This window comes from Sebastes fasciatus, chromosome 22, assembly GCF_043250625.1.
Source record: "Sebastes fasciatus isolate fSebFas1 chromosome 22, fSebFas1.pri, whole genome shotgun sequence".
Classification (NCBI taxonomy): Eukaryota; Metazoa; Chordata; class Actinopteri; order Perciformes; family Sebastidae; genus Sebastes; species Sebastes fasciatus.
In genome coordinates this window covers 1,752,079-1,773,452 of record NC_133816.1, presented here as the reverse complement: position 1 = coordinate 1,773,452, position 21,374 = coordinate 1,752,079, and the positions used below count along the sequence as shown (strand labels likewise).

The 21,374-nt window shown below is 38.5% G+C and overlaps 1 protein-coding gene across 22 annotated transcripts in view; it reads left to right on the top strand.

Moving 5' to 3' along the window:
• Positions 1 to 1,355: 1,355 nt before the first annotated feature.
• phka1a (phosphorylase kinase, alpha 1a (muscle)) overlaps positions 1,356 to 21,374 on the top strand; it is a 46,110-nt gene continuing 26,091 nt past the window's right edge. For 15 of the 22 annotated variants that reach the window (XM_074623182.1, XM_074623181.1, XM_074623176.1 and 12 more), the window contains exons 1-14: positions 1,357 to 1,674; positions 6,330 to 6,488; positions 7,209 to 7,256; positions 9,743 to 9,911; positions 11,657 to 11,739; positions 11,826 to 11,906; positions 14,152 to 14,250; positions 14,348 to 14,494; positions 15,233 to 15,286; positions 18,557 to 18,679; positions 18,775 to 18,870; positions 19,089 to 19,196; positions 20,470 to 20,548; positions 20,644 to 20,778. In XM_074623182.1, coding sequence (XP_074479283.1) covers positions 1,597 to 1,674; positions 6,330 to 6,488; positions 7,209 to 7,256; positions 9,743 to 9,911; positions 11,657 to 11,739; positions 11,826 to 11,906; positions 14,152 to 14,250; positions 14,348 to 14,494; positions 15,233 to 15,286; positions 18,557 to 18,679; positions 18,775 to 18,870; positions 19,089 to 19,196; positions 20,470 to 20,548; positions 20,644 to 20,778 — 1,459 coding nt within the window. In that variant the 5' untranslated portion in view covers positions 1,357 to 1,596. Of the gene's footprint in view, positions 1,675 to 6,329; positions 6,489 to 7,208; positions 7,257 to 9,742; positions 9,912 to 11,656; positions 11,740 to 11,825; positions 11,907 to 14,151; positions 14,251 to 14,347; positions 14,495 to 15,232; positions 15,287 to 18,556; positions 18,680 to 18,774; positions 18,871 to 19,088; positions 19,197 to 20,469; positions 20,549 to 20,643; positions 20,779 to 21,374 lie in introns of all 22 variants that reach the window. The other 7 variants (XR_012592346.1, XR_012592348.1, XR_012592345.1 and 4 more) reach the window with 2 other exon arrangements.

Sequence of the window (21,374 nt, the reverse complement as noted above, 5' to 3'; positions counted from 1 at the left end):
AATTCTTTTATTCTCAAATATTGAATTCCATTGCTCTGCCATAATGTGCAAACTCCATACAGTGGAATAAACTGGGTACACTAGTGTCAAGTTATTTACAACGAATTATAGCATTTCCGGTTTCAAAAATCAAAATAAAATGTGTACTAACATTTAGGTATTGGTACCAAGTACTGCAGTGAAAATATAGCTACAAAAATAATAATAATAAATTAATTTGAAAAAGTATGTTTGCAGTCCTGTGTGGCTGTCAAATAAATCCTTGTTACCCCAGTTTTATTAATTATAATATTTCTGATTTCAAGTGAAGTTTCATGGTTTTTATGTGGAGGAGATCAGTCCACAACCTTATTTATGAAACATTTTAAAACTAATTGTCTTAACTAAAAGTGGTGTGACAGAAAACATAATTTGGAGATGCAAGAATGCAATAATAATAAGATGCAAGAATGCAATAATAATAATAATAATAATAATAATAATAATAATAATAATAATAATAATAATAATAATTCTTAGAATTATAAAGTACTCTACATACATAAAACAGAACAAAGCAATGAAAAGACATGGGGGAAAGAGACAAGGTGTCAGGTAGCAAAGTAAGTATTACAGGGGCAATTACGAATATGAATACCAAAACAATTAAAGTAATTTAAAGAACAAACAAATACAAAAAAAATTAGACAAATATAAAAGCATTACAATCAGGAAATAAAAGCAGCTGTGTGTGTTTTGAGGAGTGATTTAAAATGGGGCAAAGTATCAGCTCGCCTGATCTCCTCAGACTGGGTGGTCCAAAGTCTGGAGGCTCTAATAGTAAAGTCACCTTAAGTCCTTTAGCCATGATATTTAATGTGAATGATAATACACAATGATGACTTAAATTTACATCACCATTATACACTCTCTCACACCATGACCGTGTACCAAAATGGTTTATTTTACAGGCTTACCCCACACTTCAGATGATATCTGCAATTCTGTCAATATAATCTAGTAATATGTTCCATTTAATTCATTCACATTTACATTTTTTTGGTACTTTAAAACAATTGTATGACCCAGATGTGGTCTAAAAGCTGTATTTTCTATATTCTGTCAGGAATGAATTGTGTGAAAACATGATATATTGCTGCATTTTAGGACTCTTTGTGTCAAAACCATAATGGCATCCGCCTATACGACCCCACAATATGTAACTTTAAATTATGAACTTTAAATCTCTATATTCCCAGAAAAAAATGAGCAAGGACATGACAGTAGAGAAAGGCAGAGCTTTGTTTTCTGACACTTCTTTATTTTGAAGGCAACATCTGTTCACTTCCGGCATTGTTCCTGCTTCTTGTGACTAGCTTACCGCAGCTTCAGGTTCCAACACTTGCTGCTGTATGTCCGTCGCTGCCGCCGTTGAGCTGTGTTTCTGACAGCCAGCCGGGCTGCAGATCCTCTGTTCGGTCTCCCCGAAAGCTGTCCTCCTTTTCGGCTTTGTGGACTTCCGAAAAGCGCCGAAGAAATGACTTTTCTGTCGAGGATTTAGCGAGTTTGTGTTGTTGAATACTTGAATTTACTGAGCTCAGCGGTTGACTTGGCACCATGAGAAGCAGGAGCAACTCCGGCGTGAAGTTGGACAACTATGCCCGGATGGTGCAGCAAACTATCCTGAGACACCAAGTGAGTGTTTCACTGTGTTTTATAGTAAACTGAACGCTTAAATAAATGTATTATATCAACGAAAATGAGCTGCTCCATACCTGCAGGCAGGTTCTGTTAGCTCGTCCAGTGAGAGCAAATGTTTTCATGCAGTAGCTGAAGTATATTCATATTGCGCAAGGCATCACTGACTAGTGTTAGAGTCATGTTTCATGTTTAGAAGAGGTCATTTTGCACCTGTACACTTCTGAAGACCCTCATTAACATACACCCATGGTTGCACCCAAACCATGGGCATTAATCTGCAGCTACAAACCTCCACTGTTCTGGGTAACTTGCCATCATATTTGTGAACCTGGCTGCAGGGTTTGCTCCCATTCATCCACAACAAGAGCATTAGTGAGGTCACACACTGAGCAATAAAGGCTGGAGGTCAGGGTTCCAGTTCAGTCTTGGATTTGCGCACAACAAAAGAAAGGAAGTTCCCCAAACTGTTGCCTCAAAGTTGGAATTTATCTAAAATATCATTGTATGCTGTAGCGTTAACATTTCCCTCCATCTGAACCAAACCATGAAAAACTCCCACTTAAAATCCACATACTTTCGGTATTTATAGTGTAATGCACACTTACAGTACATAAACTGTAACAACTACATACCTGACTCCAAACCTTACCCTGAACTTCATCTAAACATAACTCTAATAGGCATGGGATAATATGAAAATTTCATGGCAAAAAACTAGTAGAATCTGAAGACACAAATAGAGAAAACCCAACGAACTAGTTAGAATCTAGTGGAATAGAGGCTAGGTAATAGAGCTGGGACGATACACCTATCTCCCGATTCGATACTATCACGACACTTGGGTGCCGATTCGATATGTATTGCGATTCTACAAGTATTGCGATTCGATATTAATATTTAGTGTGATTCTTGTTAACTTTTTTAACACTAGACCATGGGAAAAAAGTTGAATCATACACTTCTAGGGACTTTTACTTTGGTGAATATCTAAATTAATCCAGTAAAAATGTTTGATTTTCAGCATGTATGTAGTCAGAGATGTCCTGAAGTCAAATATATCAGGATCATTGTCAGGAATTATTTATAATTTTTTTTCCAGCAACCCAAAAATCAAAGGATTTGACCTCACAACTTAGTGGTAATTTATTTTCAATTTATAAGGCAGATATGATGTTTTATACTTCTGGTGAATATAATCCTTATTTCTATATATATCTTTGTAAAGCCTATTTTACACCTGACTTGTGTGTTTTTGGACGACGTGAGGAGACCAAAACAAACTCACAAACTCCATCCAGAAAGAGCTGAGAACAGAAAAGAAACCCTTGTGCTTCTTGTATCGGTTGTGTTTTTTTTTTTTTTTTTAGATTGTTGTAAAGTCCATAAAGACACCGAGCAGGAGAGGACAGTTCTGCTCAGGGTTTGATCCTCCTGGACCATTTGAGGCACACACACACTCTGGTCTCAGAGGTTTTGGGTTCTCACCTTTCAATTATCATGGCCTCTATAGAAACTAGAAGAAGACTTCCAATGGAATATAGAAGAGGACAAACTGTGAGTGTGAAGTCACCTTTTGAATCCGTCCCAAATGGCCAGCAGCCAGTATACAGCTCAGTGCTCCGATGCATCGCTGCACTAATCACCAAATATGCTCACTGAGAGCAGAGGCTTGCTGCAGCCGCTGATTCAGAGTCATTTACAGTAAATATATCCGTCTGTTCTTCTGGGGGTGATATCTGCATCGTGTAGCCTTTCAACAGTCTGTTCCTTTAGTAAAATAACTCAACACGTGCTGCTCTAAACACATCAATCACTCTAGTTACACTCACATTTATCACTCTAGTTACACTCACATTTATCACTCTAGTTACACTCACATTTATCACTCTAGTTACACTCACATTTATCACTCTAGTTACACTCACATTTATCACTCTAGTTACACTCACATTTATCACTCTAGTTACACTCACATTTATCACTCTAGTTACACTCACATTTATCACTCTAGTTACACTCACATTTATCACTCTAGTTACACTCACATTTATCACTCTAGTTACACTCACATTTATGACTAGTTACACTCACATTTATCACTCTAGTTACACTCACATTTATCACTCTAGTTACACTCACATTTATCACTCTAGTTACACTCACATTTATCACTCTAGTTACACTCACATTTATCACTCTAGTTACACTCACATTTATGACTCTAGTTACACTCACATTTATGACTCTAGTTACACTCACATTTATGACTAGTTACACTCACATTAATCACTCTAGTTACACTCACATTTATGACTCTAGTTACACTCACATTTATCACTCTAGTTACGCTCACATGTATCACTCTAGTTACACTCACATGTATCACTATAGCTACACTCACATTTCCATGAAGAAGAAGGTCCAACATGTCAACTGTTTTTGTGCAACCTTGTGTGACATTTCTCTCTCTCAGTGATGAAACTTGATGTTGAAAGACTGCCAGTTAGCTGTAATAAAAATGACAATTTGTAACTTAAAAATCAGGAGAAATTCTTATGTATTGGCTCTTCAGGTCCGACAGCAGTTCCAGAGAGGAAAGATATATATTATACGAGTTACAAGGGTGAAATTGTCTTCTTCTTCCTCTGACAACTGCATAGTTTCAACTCTCACATTTCCTCATTGTGTATTTTGCTGTTATCAGGGGTTACTATCTCTTTACAACAGGAAGCAACAGGGCTTATGGGTAATGTAGTTTTGGGATATGTTGCACTTTTACACATGGCACCCAGATAATGTAAGTTTTAAGTTCTTTTAGAGCTGCAGTGATTAATTGATTGGTTATCAACTATTAAATTAAAAGTGATTAATAAGTTTGAGTATTTTTTTAAAGAAATAAAGTCTAAATTCTCTGATTCCAGCTTCTTAAATGTAAACGCTTTTTTTCCTCCTCTATGACGGTAAACTGAATATCTTTTGAGTTGTGGACAAAACAAGACATTTGAGGACGTCATTTTGGGCAACACTGATCGACATTTCTCACCATTTTCTGACATTTTATAGACCAAACAACTAATCGATTAATCAATATAAATTTGTGGTCGACAGTATTTCAAATGAATAAACTGAATGCAAACAGGAATGCAGTAAATAGTAATAAATATAAATATACAGAGGTGTAAACAGTTTGTAAAACAGTAAGTAAAGTATATGTAGATTTTCTCACACCTGATGTGAAATAAGAAGATACTAAATTTAAATTTCGATTTTTTAAAATTTTGTTTTATTTTTGAAAGGAGCAGATTTGCCTTAATAGATTTTTTTTACAGATATTTTATGTCCCCACACAACCAAAAGTTGTGTTTTCTGATAGAAGACCACCACAGTTTGTAGTTAAATAGGTCCTCTGGTGGTGGGAAAAGCCTCCGTATGATTCATGTAAAAACTGAATCAATTAATCGGTGTACAGCAACAATTTTAATATTTGTTTAACTGATAAGTGGCTTTACAATCCTCAATTCAGATTAATCACTTTTTTTTCAAATGACAGAAATTCACAAATACCACCTTCTTAAGTGGGAATCTTTGCTGGTTTAGTCTTGTGAAGGGCATTTTTCTCAGTTTTCTCTCATTTTATAGACTTAATTTATAGAATTAATTGAGAAAATACTGGTGGGATTGGTCAATAATACATATTAGTCAGTTGCAGCCGTAGTTCGTGGAATAGTAAATGAAAACAAAAAAAGGGGATAAAATGCAAACATGCCCCAGAGTCCCTCAAAGTGATAAAATAGTAAATTGTTTGCACGCTAAATGGTATTCTCATAATCCCATTTTGACTTTGAATTTTACGAATGTAACCTTTTTTTCTTCTTTTCCTTTTTTTTCAAAATAAGCATATAAATTCCCAGCTGTTTTATTAAAATTAAAAAAATATATAAATATTCAGGCCAAATATTGATTGATAGATGGATAGATACTTTATTTATCTTAGCGCACAATTTTACTGTTACAGTAGCTCAACAAAAAACTATGGCTGCAAATAATGATTGTTTTCATTGTTGATTAATCTGTCAGTTGTTTTTCTTGATTAATCGATTAGATGTTTGGTTTATAAAATGTCAGAAAATGGTGAAAAATGTGGATCAGTGTTTCCCAAAGCCCAAGATGACATCCTCAAATGTCTTGTTTTGTCCACAACTCAAAGATATTTAGTTTACTGTCATAGAGGAGGAAAGAAACCAGGAAATATTCACATTTATGAAGCTGTAATCAGAGAATTTGGACTTTTTTTTCTTAAAAAATTACTCAAACTGATTATCAAAATAGTTGGAGATTAATTTAATAGTTGACAACTAATTGATTAATCGTTGCAGCTCTACAAAAACATGACAAAGATAATGTGCAAACAAAATGTACAATACTTATCAATACAATAACAGCAAAATACAGTAAACGCCTGTTGTCAAGGTGAACTCAAAGATACTTGTACTTGTCCACAAGTACCACAAAGTTAATATGCACCCCCTGAAGCAGTTGACCTATACATCACACCGTCCAACGTGTCTCATTAGTCTGTGTTAACTGCCGACCTGTGACCTTTGACCCCTCTGTGTGTGTGTGTGTGTGTGTGTGTGTGTGTCTGACAGGATCCAGTGACGGGTCTTCTGCCGAGCAGCAGCGATCAGGCTCACTCGTGGGTCAGAGACAATGTCTACAGCGTCCTGTCGGTGTGGGCGCTCAGCCTGGCCTACAGGAAGAACGCTGACCGGGACGAAGACAAGGCCAAGGCCTACGAGCTGGAGCAGGTGGGTCTGTGTCTCTGTCTCGGCTTATGAAAAAGGAACTCATGGGAAGTTTTTTAATACCTTAAATATACTTTAGTCCATGTCCACGTCAAGCACCCAGGAAGAGCGCTGCTCGTCGATGCCAATTTTCGTAGTGGCAAATTGGCGGTACAACAACTACGGTGTCCGTCACGTGATGCCGTTGGGCCCAAAAATACTTTTTCCCATAGACTTCCATTGGGAAAGAGACGTCTGTGACTCAGAGGATCATTTATTTTGAGGTGAATGAACTTCCCAGTAAGAACACTCTAATAGCCCTTATTTAAATCATTAGGTCCTAAAAGTTGTAAAATAGCTGTATCCAGAGTTATTTCCCTTCCTCCGTTCATGTGAATGAGACCCAGACCGAGGCTGGAGGGGGGCTGGGATGAGGAGTTAGCAAGCCGCAGAGACAGCGTGACGACTGTGACCCCGTGACCGAGCGGACGCTACTGCGCCTGCTCCGTGGAACCAATGGATGCGGAAGATTGACGGAAGATCCGGGTACTTTCCACTCAGCAGTCGGACATTTAGGCTTCATGCGCCATTGAGACACTCTCATAGGAATGAACGGGGCCCCGCCTCCAACGCTGGATCCAGTTCTCTCAACACATCCATGGTCCACGTGCAGTGGAGTGTTTCACCAGGAATGATGTGTTGGAAATGTTGACATTTAACCATCTCTCTCTCTCTTTCCTCTAGAGCGTGGTGAAGCTAATGAGAGGCATCCTACAGTGCATCATGAGGCAGGTATGTTGTCTCCACTTGCACCCTTTCTCACTCACACTCTGAAATACTCTTTTTGATACACATCTTTTCCTTGTTTTCTTTCTTTTTCACCCTCTGTATTTCTCTCACACACAAAGACACACAGGACAGGACGAGCAGTAAACGCCGTGTCCCGGCTACAGCAGTAAATAAAGTAGAGATCAAACTGCAGCTAATGTACCTGCCTCATGAATTCATTAATTAATAAATAAATAAATACTTCTCCTCATGATAAAGAAGCTGTCAGATTTGGAAAGGTTTTTTTTAATGTAATATTTCAAGAGATTTCCCTCTCAGTCTGTATACATGCATGTTGTGGTGTATGTACTGTATGTGTTGCATTAGTCTGCTGAGGTAACAGTCAATAATTGATCATATAAAGCAAGAATATATAAAGTAGCTGCAGATTTGGTTGGGTTCCATACCAACGTTTTAAAGGGCGGGTTCATTCAAATGATTTGTTTGTTCTTGTTTTTTTGAGGTTTTTATATCATTGTGTAGCGTCACGGTGGTGTTCCTTATGGATTCAAATCCCAACACATTTTGCTCAAAGTATGTTTTAGCATCAAAATGCTATTTTCCCTTCAAGCTAAAACCTTTGTCCCACCTGACCTGACGTAGGTTTCTGCATGATGACGCTGCTACATGTTCAGTATACTGTATATACATCCTTATAGTCAGTGTTAACATTACATTACAATTACATACAATCACATACATTACAATTAACATTACATACAGTAACTTAGTTGTTGGTCAGCATGCTCCCAGTTTGGAGTACCGGCACGGAAGTTGTGGACGGGGGCAGCAGCAAAACATATTTTAGACACCTAAAAATATCAATATCAGTTTAAGTGTACACTATATTTAGAATATTTTTGTGGCTTTACCTCGTTGTCAGACAGCCCTTTCTGATGGGGAACTGAAGCCGCTATATTTCGATCTCTTCAAAGCCACCAGACTACATTCATAAAAATCGTAATTTTACCTCGCAGAACACGGGAGTACACATACAACCCTTTGGTTATATTGGTTATAATATTTCTTTTGTAATGATACTTAAAATATCCTGATATTAAACTCATTCTATACTGGACAAACAAAGTTCGGAAACTTGTGTTTGGTGGATTATTTCTCTGTTGTATCAATGCTGATGGTCATTGTATTTTACATGGTTGGAAAGCCTGTTTATTTACCTTCACAATGAGGTCCAACTTGTAAGGATCATGCATTTGTGGGATGAGCAGCACAGCTGATTATGTGGGTAGTGCCGAAGAAAAATTTGCCAAAATGCTCTGCCAATGGTAAACAGTGTATTCTCATAAGGCTACCAGGAAGCCTGCAATGACTGCCCTTCACCGTCAGGCCCGTTGGCGCTGGTGTCGACAACACAGACAATGGAACCTGAACATGTGGGGGAATGTCATGTTCAGTGATGAGTCCAGGTTCTGTCTGCCAAAGTTGGACGGCAGGGTCAAAGTATGGAGACGACGCGGAGAACGCTATGCTGATTGTTGCACCGATGGAGTAACAGCTTTTGGTGGAGGCTGTGTCATGGTGTGGGGGGGGCATCTCCCTCACTGGCAAAACAAGGCTTGTCATCATTGAAGGCCATCTCAATGCAGTGAGATATCGGGATGAGATTCTGCAGCCAGTGGCGATCCCATATCTCCACAATCTGGGACCTAACTTCATCCTCCAAGAAACAACGCTCTCCCCCACAGAGCCAGGGTTATCACAGACTACCTCCACAATGTGGGAGTAGAGAGAATGGAACGGCCTGCCAAGAGTCCAGACCTCAACCCAATTCAACACTTGTAGGATCAGCTTGGGCGTGCTGTACGTGTTAGAGTGACCAACACAACCACACTGGCTGACCTGCAACCAATCCTGGTTGAGGAATGGAACGCCATCCCACAGCAACGTGTGACCAGGTTGGTGACCAGCATGAGGAGGAGGTGCCAGGCTGTTGTGGCTGCGTATGGATCTTCCACCGCTACTGAGGCTCCTGACGGTGTATTAAATGAATAAAGTGTCAAATAGCCAATATGTCTTGTTTGTTCCTTGTTACTGATAGAGAGTTCAATCATCCAATCCACCAAACAACTCAAAACAAGCATCAATACCAACAGGAGAATACACTGTTTACCATTGGCAGAGCATTTTGGAACATTTTTTCTTGGGCGCTACCCACATAATCAGCTGTGCTGCTCATCCCACAAATGCATGATCCTTACAAGTTGGACATCATTGCGAAGGTAAATAAACAGGCTTTCCAACAATGTAAAATACAATGCCCATTAGCATTGTAACAAGACAGAAATAATCAACCAAACACAAGTTTCTGAACTTTTTTTTTCCAGTTTATATTGATCACACCTGCTGCATCACGTTAAGTGTTTGTTCTGCTTTATTTGCTTCCTTGTGATGTCTTCAGTTGGATACTATATTATTTCATTGTGTCGTAGCTGGATAAGGTGGAGAAGTTTAAATACAGCAGAAGTACCTCAGACTCGCTCCATGCCAAGTACAACACCGGGACCTGTGCTCCGGTCGTCGGAGACGGAGAGTGGGGTCACCTTCAGGTCGACGCCACCTCGCTCTTCCTGCTCTTCCTCGCTCAGATGACCGCATCCGGTAAATATGCAACAAAGACACGGTTTTGAATGTTAAATCATGTTAAATCTTTGCAGCATAAGGAAACACTTCAGATACTTTTCTAAAAGTTAAAGTTGGTAAAAAAGCAGCTCATCCTTTGATTCCATTTCTGGTGTTTATAGATTTGAATCTGACCTTAATCTAAAGTCAACTGGAGAATCGTTTGTGATACCTGTTTAGTTTTACATTCAGCTTTTTTGTCAGCTATTTTTAGATTTAATCAGAGATATTTGTCCGTGTGAGTTTCAATCATGTTTCGTCAACTTCACCCTGTCTATTTGTAGTAAATTTTCACTCTACGAAATCTCTTGTCTTCGTCAAGAAAACCACGAAAACATTTGACACATTAGTCTTGTTGTAGTCTTCCTCAATAACAGTTAAAGGGATAGTTTGGGTGTTTCTCAGTGGGGTTGTATGAGGTACTTCTCCATAGTCAGTGTATTACTACAGTAGATGACGGTCTGCATGCCCCCAGTTTAGAGAAGCAGACAGGAGTACCAGCACGGGAGCAAAGAGATGTACTGCTGTGGACGGGGGCAGCAGCAGAACGTATTTTAGACACCTAAAAGAATCAATATTAGTTTAAGTTTATGCTATATTTAGAATATTTTCACCGCTTGACCTTGCCATGAGACAGCTTTACAGTCTATGTTTCCGACGGGGAACTGAACCCGTTATCTATGCTCTCGCCAAAGTAACCAAACTCCATTGAAAAAAAATAAATTAAGTTTTACCTAACAGAACACAGGAGTCGCTGGTCTACCGCTGCCTCGGTCTGTTGGTTTGTTTGTGTTATTGTGTAACTTTGGTTAGTTTGGATCCACCAAAGTCACACTATAACACAAACAAACTAAAAGATGGTTGCAGTGGTAGACCAGCAACTCCCGTGTTCTGTTAGGTAAAATTACAGGTTTTTTCAAAGGAGTCTGGTGGCTTTGACGAGAGCATAGATGGATACAACGGCTTCAGTTCCCCGTCGGAAAGGGCTGTCTGACGGCAAGGTATTTTAGACGCCTAAAAAAATCAATATCAGTTTAAGTGTACGCTATATTTTGAACAGTTTTACCGCTTTATGCCGTCAGACAGCCCTTTCTAGGAACTGAAGCCGTTGTATCCATCTATGCTCTCACCAATGCTACCAGACTCCATTGGAAAAAAAACAGTAATTTGACCTCACAGAACACGGGAGTTGCTGGTCTACCGCTGCCTCGATCGGTTAGATTGTTTGTGTTATTGTGTGACTTTGGCGAATCCGAACTAACCACAGTCACACAATAACACAAACTAACTGATCGAGGCCCCCGTCCACAGCTGTACATTGCTTTGGTTCCTACTATCAATAAAATACAAACGTAGTATAATCAACACCATTAAAAGTGCAGCCTTCAGATACTCAAAAGAAAAAAAGGTGTAAAGGGAATGAAAATAATACTAAATTAAATCATAAATCAGCTGTGTTTTTATTCCCACAAACTGTATTTGCAGTTATTTTTATTGATCCTTTTCACAGACCAGCTGTACCTTTACTCAGGCTTTCTATGATACCAAGCAGAGGAGAAGAAGGAGAAGTGTATAATTGTGTCATAGCAATTTGGTCACACATTTCTTCACTCCACTTTCATTGGTTCACAGACACAACTGCTTTTCATGCCTGCATTAACTATCCATGTCTTAACTGTTAAATACCTTCATGAATAGTCTGTTTCTGTCTTTGTGTGCACCAGGTCTCCATATCGTCTACACCCAAGATGAAGTGGACGTAGTTCAGAATCTCATGTTCTACATTGAGACGGCGTACAAAGTGGCTGTAAGTGTTTCATTCATTGTCAACACCCTCAAAACCAAAAACGCCCTAAACTGAACCTGAAATTCTCCTTTTCTGGTTCCTCACAGGATTATGGGATGTGGGAAAGAGGAGACAAAACCAACCAGGGCATCACTGAGATTAACGCCAGCTCTATCGGCATGGCCAAGGTTAATACACACAAACACACTTTTCTCTCCTTTCCCTGAGTGTGACAGTGGAGTGAGGAGAGCAGGTAGTATGCTGAGTGAGAGCAGAACAGGTGCTCCAGTTAAAAAATCTCTGGCTCGGCAGGAGGTGTCTAGTCACTGCGGCGGCCTTTACATCGACCTTTACACGACCCAGACTATTCTGAACTGACTCTGGATCAGATGTGAAGGATTTTGTTTTGGTGCTGAGAGTGAACACGGTAGCACCGATACTTCCTGCTGCCGATCCTTCAGTTGAAATCTCTCTCAAAGAACTATTTTAGCTGCACGTTTTTCATGTTGTTGGATATTCAAAAGAGTTTTATAACAGGAAAAAGTCTCCATAAAACTCCTGATTCTCTGTGAGGAAGTCTTCAGGATTCTCTCTCTCTCTCTCTCTCTCTCTCTCTCTCTCTCTCTCTGTGTGTACAACCCAGCGGCGTCCTTTGCCCGCAGTGTACAGGAGGTATCAGGTTCTCTGTGGGCGTCCAGGAATGGCTTCTCACTCAGAAATAACACAGTACTCGCAGTACCCAGTGTGTACGCACACACACACACACACACACACACACACACACACACACACACACACACACACACACACACACACAGAGTTTAATTTAAGACTTTGGAAAGAGGCTCCTCTGCAGGAAGCTCCCTGCTCCAGTAATTACACGTAGTTATTAGTATTTATAAAAAGCAAAACAGCAGGATTGTAATAACTACTGTGTATATATACACATAATACTGTGTATTATATGCATAGCACTATAATCGCAAACTCCGTGATGTACAACATGAGATCAGACTATAATATACCATGCTAATATGTGGTTATTTAATTTTAATTTAATTTATTTATTTTGAACATGTAACAAATAAGTAAAAACAAAAATAACAAATAAAATGAACAGTAAACATATAATAAAAAAACTACAAATTCTCATAAACAATAGAAATAAACAACATAAATAAATATTATAAAACAGCAGTACACTACAAAGAGGTAGGCTCGTAAGGAAAAAATAAATCAATTTAATTCAATTAAATAAAAAAAATAATAAATAAATAAATAAAAAAGACCAAACCGATATTAAACAGTTACCTCATGTTCATCCTACCAACCTTTCCTCATCCCTTTACCTCTTAAAACAATCTTCTTAAATTGATTATTTATTTTATTTTATACTACTAAAGTGTGAGAAATACATAAGCAGATCAATATTTTTGTAGTATTGGCTTATCACAGATATATTTATGCATAAATGTGTAAATAAATGTTTTATAGGCTGTCTGTGAGAACTTTGTAAAGCACTATATACTGTAAATCTGATGTATTATAATAATGTGTTCATTACATTAATGTCTCAGCTGGTAAAGGTGGAGCTCATTTTAATTTATATTTATATTTATTTATATAGTGCTGGTAGCTTAAACCATAATAAAACAGCATTATTTATTAGGTGATTGCAAAGTGACTAATGAAATATGAATATGAATGAAAAAATCCATAATAACCTTTCAGCATATTGTAATTCAAGTGTTCTGAGAGAAAACTAGACTTCTGCTTCTCCTCATGGCTCTGTTTTCAGGCTTTAGAACATCTAGCCAGTGACGGGAGACTTTGACCAATCACAGGTCATTTCATTGAGAGCGTTCCTATTGGCTGTGCTCCGGCTGGTGGGCGGTGCTTGGTATTTCCTCAACTGATCTCAATATGGCTGCCGGGTCACAAATTTTCTCATTTTACAGCTAAACAGTACACTACAAGATGATTCTGAGAACAAATGAGGAGAGAAATAGGCATTAACGTAACAGATTATTGATTCATATTTGATCAGCGCTGCCTAGTCTGACTGTTTAATCAGAGTTGGTGAGTGATTGACAGCTGCTCAGAGACGGCAGACTCTAGATCAGCTCTGATTGGTTGTTTTCCTCTGGTATGTGAAATCCTGCAGATGCCGTTAGGAGCACCGGAGGACACAGAGGGACATGATTTTTTTCAGATTACCTGTCTCATGCACTACTGTCAGGATATAGTGACCGTTTTATAAAAATAACTTGTTTTTAATCATATTTGCTCCATTTCTACCCCCTGCCGCTTCAAGTCCAGTACTGGAGGAGATGTATAGTACACACTGTGCAGTGCATCTCCTCAAATACTGGACTTAAGTACAACATTGACTTGTTTTTAACGAGGGTCACATGACTGCTGTGTGTCCTCCAGGCAGCTCTGGAGGCGTTGGACGAACTCAACTTGTTCGGAGCGAAAGGAGGACCTGGATCTGTGGTCCACGCTTTGGCTGATGACATACAGCACTGCCAGGTACACACACACACACACACACACACACACACACACACACAGATAAAAATGCAATTATATATGATATCAACCCCTCTTTCCTTCCTTCCGTCATCAGTCTATCCTGAAGTCGATGTTACCCAGAGCATCTATCTCTAAAGAGGTGGATGCCGGAGTCCTTGCGATCATCTCGTACCCCGCCTTCGCTGTTGATGACATTAGCATAGTCAACATGACCAAGGAGGAGATCATCTCGAAACTGCAGGTGCAGTGAAATAGGAAAGAGATGTGCTTTTACTGTTGATAACTGACTTAAATATGCAAAAGGTAAGGAAAGGTTGGTGTGTAGGGCAGTCTTTCAAATAATATGCCAGAAAATGACCATCACGAGTTCCTAGACAACAGACTTTGACAACTTTCTGATATACAGTACAGGCCGTGTCCACCAAAGCATTTTTTCCAGCTGAAAACGACAGGCGCTCTTCTGAAAATGTTCAGTTGGGAGCGCTTTGGATGCGCAGCGTTTTTACAGCTGAGACGCTTTGGTTGCGTCTGGTTGCTATGATACGGAATATCTGCTGAAGTAAACATGTCGGCACAAGGTAGAGTACTTGTTCTGGATGAGGGGAAGGCTGAAGCACGTAGGGAGAGAGGACAGACCCAAGGATCTTTGTGGGTTCATGAGGTTTTGTGGATGAGGAAACATGTCAGTGAGTGCGATTATTTGGATCAAAGTCAGATAAAAACAATAGCATAACATACACAATAAGACAACAACACACTCATAACTAGAAGTGCACTCAGACCTCCGCCAAGGCAGGTTTCATGTACGTCGCTTTAAAAATGTTAAAGTCTAAATTAAATGGCTACATGTTAAACGGGTGCTGCGACGCTTCATACCTCATGTATCTGTACTCTTAGTGAAGCAGCCACACTGTTGAAATGTTTAAGATGAACGTGTCCTCGCTGACTTCCTCTCCTCTTCCTCTCTGCGTCTGTTCAGGGTCGATATGGCTGCTGCAGGTTTCTCAGAGACGGACACAAAACACCTAAAGAGGTAAACCACCTGGAACGGTGCATCCATGTATTTCACTTTGTTCAGATAAGTAGTGGAGACAAATGTTATTCCATGGCACCTCTGTTTTATGTTCTCATCACCTAAAGCAGAAAATGCTGAGTAGACTGATGCTCATGGACTTTAAGGAGGTGCATGGCGTTCAGGTGCAAAGCCACAACTAGCTTAAACTAAGAGTTCAGTTATTAACCTATATTATTATCACCATTTATTTATTTATTTACTTACTTATTTATTTATTATTTAGTTATTGAACTAACTTACCAACATTATTATTATTACCATTTATTTACCTAATTTTTATTTATTTATTATTTAGTTATTGAAATAACTTATTATTACCATTTATTTACCTATTTTTTTATTTACTTACTTACTTATTTATTATTTAGTTATTGAACTAACTTACCAACATTATTATTATTTATTTGTGTATGAATGTATTTAGTTATTTAGTTATTATTTAGTTATTTAAATAACTTAACATTATTATCATTACTATTTATTTATGTTTATGGACTTTAAGGAGGTGCATAGCATTCAGGTGCAATTTAGTTAGTTAGTTATTGAACTAACTTATCTACGTTATTATTATTACCATTTATTTGTTTTTATGGACTTTAAGGAGGTGCATAGCATTCAGGTGCAATTTAGTTAGTTAGTTAGTTAGTTAGTTAGTTAGTTAGTTAGTTATTGAACTAACTTATCTACATTATTATTATAACCATTTATTTACCTTTTTTTATTTAATTATTATTTAGTTCTTGAACTAACTTATCAAGATTATTATCATTACTATTTATTTATGTTTATGGACTTTAAGGAGGTGCATATTCTTTCAGTCCTTTTCCTCCTCCTCTTTGTTCTGAATCTCAGCAGCCAGACACAGCTACATTAAGCAAGAGGCTGAATGAATTGAAACACTGAATGTGGAGCCGTATGTCGTCACCTTCAGCGTTGCTCAGCTCTTATGTAATGGGAACTTGGAGAAGGCTGTTTGGTTTAATGGACTGTAACAAACGGGCTTCACCGTTTCTCTCTGTAGGTTTATTCTTTAGTTGTCAGAGCAGTTCAAATGTAAAACTTCTCACTGCATCTGACAGCTTCCTTTGTGCTCTGAGCATTTAGGCCTTTGACCATGCTGTGTTTGGTTTGGCTTTGTTTTTTGACAACATTAAAATATACTACACAACAATAAAGTCCTAAACTGGAAGTTAATGGGTTTTTTAGTTAGACGTTCTGAAATAAGGTCTGTGGTTAACACATGCTGAAGAGATTTTAACATCTTGTTCTACGATGTAAAATACGTCAGTAAATATCCAGCTCCTAAATTTTGAAGCTTTTCCGTGTCTTAAAAGAGGCGGTTGCTAACAAGTGGCTAAACGAGACGACTAAACGTCATCACGCTGAACACTGGTGGTGGCGACGTGAAGTCATGCGACCGCAGTGTAGTTCGTTTATAGCCTAACGTTAGCTTTCTCCTTCTGGCGATTGCAGTCACACTTCAAAAATCATAAAGTGGTGTTCATTTATGGAGATTAACTTGCTGAACAAAACGTGTAAGTATCATAAACCTTTGTTTATCACAGATTCTATTTTCTGCAATATTCCAAAACCCAATGGAACAATCTCATTGGCTGTTTGTCGAGGGAACCAGGGTGATGCTAACTTCCTGGTTGGCCTACAAAAATACGTCATCCCTGCAGCATTAGGGATGTTCATAATTAACCGTCGAACCGTTAACCGACATTAAGCATTTTAACCGATTTACCGTATGTGTGTGACAGTGCTGAGCATTAACAGCAGAGCTACAGATGCTAACGTAGCACAAATACACATACTGTTTGTTGGACACTCGCTAAAGTTAATCCGGGCAGACACACAGCTGACAACCTGCTAAACTAAACTAAATGTGCGGTGGAGACTTTTACTGGGAAAGTGGCTGCATGTCCGCGACACTACACGCAGCATCGTAGCTGCTAAGTTAACGCTCCCGGACGGTGAACTGGAGACTCAGTTGTCTGTTGTGCTCATACACTGCAGCTGGTACACCGCTGCATGAGAGGCACTAATCTTGTCGGTTAACGGTTAATAATCGGTTAACGAGGGTCGGTTATCGGTTAAGAACATTTATTAAAAAGTTCCCTTTTAAATGTCCGACATTGCAGATTATTAGAAAATAGAAACCAAAAAAAATGAAGACTGTATCATATGAACAATCTTTGGGAAGCAGATAAGTTTCAAAAGCATATTAACGGCCCAAAAAAATCACTTCTTTGTATTTTCAACTGCTAAAAGGAAGTAGTCTTTGTACAGACGAGTAGCAACTCTTGATCATTCACCAGCTGCTGCTGCGGTGCCTCGTAGAGCTGCCGAGTCACCAACCTGCAGCGTGTGGTTATACTGGGAAGCTTCCAGTTATCAGAAGTTGAATATTTGTGCTCTGCAGAGCAGGGATTTCTGGTGAGGCTCCACCATGGCATGAAGAAGGGAAATAGTCTTAAAGTAGGGTCCAGACTCCAGCAACACTTGTCGTATAAACTTTAATTCTGTCTTTCCTCAGTCAGACCTGGGCTGCACGATTATGGCCAAAATGATAATCCCGATTATTTTTGATCGATATTGATATCACGATTAACATTGATGATTGATAGCGATAACATATTTTATGTCACTTTCACCTTAAAATAAACAAAGCACTGTTTTCACTTCCATGCTGGGCTACATCCCTGTTAATCCTGCACGATGTTGGAAAAAACTCACATTACAATATTGTTTCTGCTATATATACTGTATATTGCAATATGAAAAAATACAGGAATATTCACCGTACCCTTTTGTTAGCTACATTTTAAAGTTAAATGCTTCAAGCCAAAACATCTGGATCACCGGCTGAGTTTAGGAAGCGCTTGATTTGATCTGCAGCAGGGTTTTCTATAAGCGCAGCACGCATTTCAGATGTCAATATCGCAGGAGATCATGTTCATTTCATTGTGGGAAGACAAAATCCTGATGGCGATTACTATTCGATTAATTGTGCAGCCCTGAGTCAGACTCGGAGCTTGTGTGAATGATTATTTGTGCAGCAGATCAGCTTTCAAATGAAGCGGGAATATAAACCGGAGCCCTATCAGATACAGTAACATCTGACCTTCTCACAGAGAAGAACATGTCCCTGCAGGGATCGATAGAACATCACATCCACGTTATTACATTCTGCCCTCACACACATCGATGTCATGTGATCTCCAGGATCCGAACCGTCTGTATTACGAGTCTGCAGAACTGAAGCTGTTTGAGAACATTGAGTGCGAGTGGCCGCTGTTCTGGACCTACCTCATACTGGACGGCATCTTTATCAACAGCCCCGAGCAGGTAATTCACACCAGTATGTGTGTGTTTCTAAGCAGCAGTCATTTGACAGTACGTATCTGTTAAATGTGTGACATAATCTCTGTTAACTGATCCAGGTGCAGGAGTACCAGGAGGCTCTGGAGGGCATCATGATCAAGCAGAAAGACGGGATACGACTGCTGCCGGAGCTCTACAGCGTCCCCCCAGATAAGGTGATGCCTTGATGACATGTTCAGAGTTTCTGCAATGATTTAGTGAAAGGAAACGTATCAGTTTCAACTTTATAATTGATCTGTTCTCACTCAAATGAATAGTTTGATGTGTTTTTATTGTGATTTATGCAACTTTTTTGTACTTGCTTCCTGCTTGCTTATAATGCTTTAGCATTGTTTTATTCCGTTGGTGTTTGTTTGTTTGTGTGTGCAAACAGGTGGAGGAGGAGTATATGAACCCCCACTCTGTGGAGAGACTCCCGATGGGCAAATTACCTCTGAAATGGGGACAGTCTCTGTACATCCTGGGAAACCTTCTGGCCGAGGTGAGCCGCCAGGTCACAGAGTAACACTAAATCATCCTTCAGTGTATGAATAATAATAACACACAATGATTTATTCGCCAGAAAATGTTAATACCAGGGAATTCCCAGGCTACACCCAACCATGGATTCATTTACTTATTTATTCTTATTCTTATTCTTATTATCATTATTATGAATTTTAATTATTTATATTTATTTTTACCATATTATTTTTAATTATTGGTTTTTATTTTTACATTATTAATATTGTTAGTATTATATTATATTATTATTTATTACATTCATCATATACAGTATATACAGCTACATACATGATATTTGACCTCTGCATTTGAACCATCCTAAGTTTTAAGGAGCAGTAGGCTCCTATTTTATTATTATTATTGTTATTGTTGTTATTATTATTATTGATTTTAATTATTCATTTTTATGTTGAACATATTTTTTATTTTAATTGTTTTTTATTATTATTCATTCTAATTATGCATTTTTACTTTAACTTATTTATTAATTTTCACCATATTATTATTAATAATTCATATTTTAATGATTTACTATTGTTTTTTACATTATTATTTATTTATGTAGTAATTGAACTTACTAATTAACATTATTAGTATTACCATTTATTTACCTATTTATTTATTTATCCTTCTCGGACATACCTGGACATTCCTGTAGTCACAGTTATTCATAATATTCATATATTCATATTTATACATTTATATGAATAAATGACACACTTACATAACACACGCAAACACTTAAAATATTCCCACTAACAAAAACAACTACAAATCTGTACCATATTCAGATCATACCGTCTGTTTCATACGTTCTTGTGTTAATGTCTGTATATTTCCTTTCACCTTCGTCTGATTTGTCGTCACCTGTATTATTATTATTATTACTATGTCACACTGACAAGATCAAAATAAATAAAATAGACAATTTTTTTGTTTTCTGTCCTTTTAATATTCTTCCCTTTCTTTTGCAGCTTTGTAATTATTTTGTCCCTTTTGAATGAAGCATTCTTCTTGCTTTTGCACCACTTTCTGTTTCACTTTCTGTAATCTCATGTCAGGCATGTATTTTACAGTTGAAGTAGTTCTGCACACACTGCTTTTAAAATGCTGATAATCAGTCATTCGTCTTATGATGCCTTTAAATATTCAGTAAAGTTGATGTACTTCGTGTGTTCACTTTCTTATCCAACAAGCTAAATTCTTGTGGATTTTGTAACTCTGACGTTTTATGCTGTCTAATTTTAAAGGGATTTCTGGCCCCCGGAGAGGTCGACCCTCTTAACCGACGTTTCTCCACCATCCCCAAGCCCGATGTGGTCGTACAGGGTGAGTTCCCGGCGCATTTCGTATGTTGTTTCAGTCCCAGATTATTAGTGTTGGAAACTCCTCGTGAAATGAGTCTTCTTTTCTTCCTTTCGTAGTGTCCATTCTGGCAGAGACCGAGGAAATTAAGGAGCTGCTGCTGAAGAACGGTATAGAGGTGGAGACCGTTGCTGACATCCATCCCATCCACGTGCAGCCATCCAGAGTCCTCAGCCACATCTACGCCAGACTCGGTACGACCTCACACCACAGTTCTATCAAGTTTTATTATTTTTATCAAGAGAAATTCCCCTTTTTTTTTTTAAATGCTTAAGGCTGGCCCACCAGATTTTGAAAATGTGAGCGAGCCCACACAACATGTAGTGTTAAATTGAACAGTTTTGTTCCTGTAGTGTGTGGAGAGAAACAGCAATCCACACACTAACAGATTCATTCATGAAAAACAAGAGCCCCGACTAAAAGAAAAACGGAAATCTCGCGGGATCACTCGCAATCAAATGTGACTTTAGTGTAAACAAACATGGCGGACGACGGGCAGGAAGAATTAGTGACGTTAGTTTTTACTTTGTGCTGAAAATGTATGAAGGATGGACGGATGAAGTCAGGGAGACACGTTAAATAAACACTTGTGTTGTTGCCACAAATCAACATGTTGGTCCTCCATTTCTGAGCTCCATCTCACAACTACTTTATGCTTCACGTTTAGCATAGGCTCACGCATTAGCCCACGCATTAGCCCACCAATTGCCCGCGGCCACCATGACGGCGGTGGTGGTCCTTTCTTCTTCAGTCAGCTTGGTTCTCTATTGGCTGTCGTTGTTTCCCATGT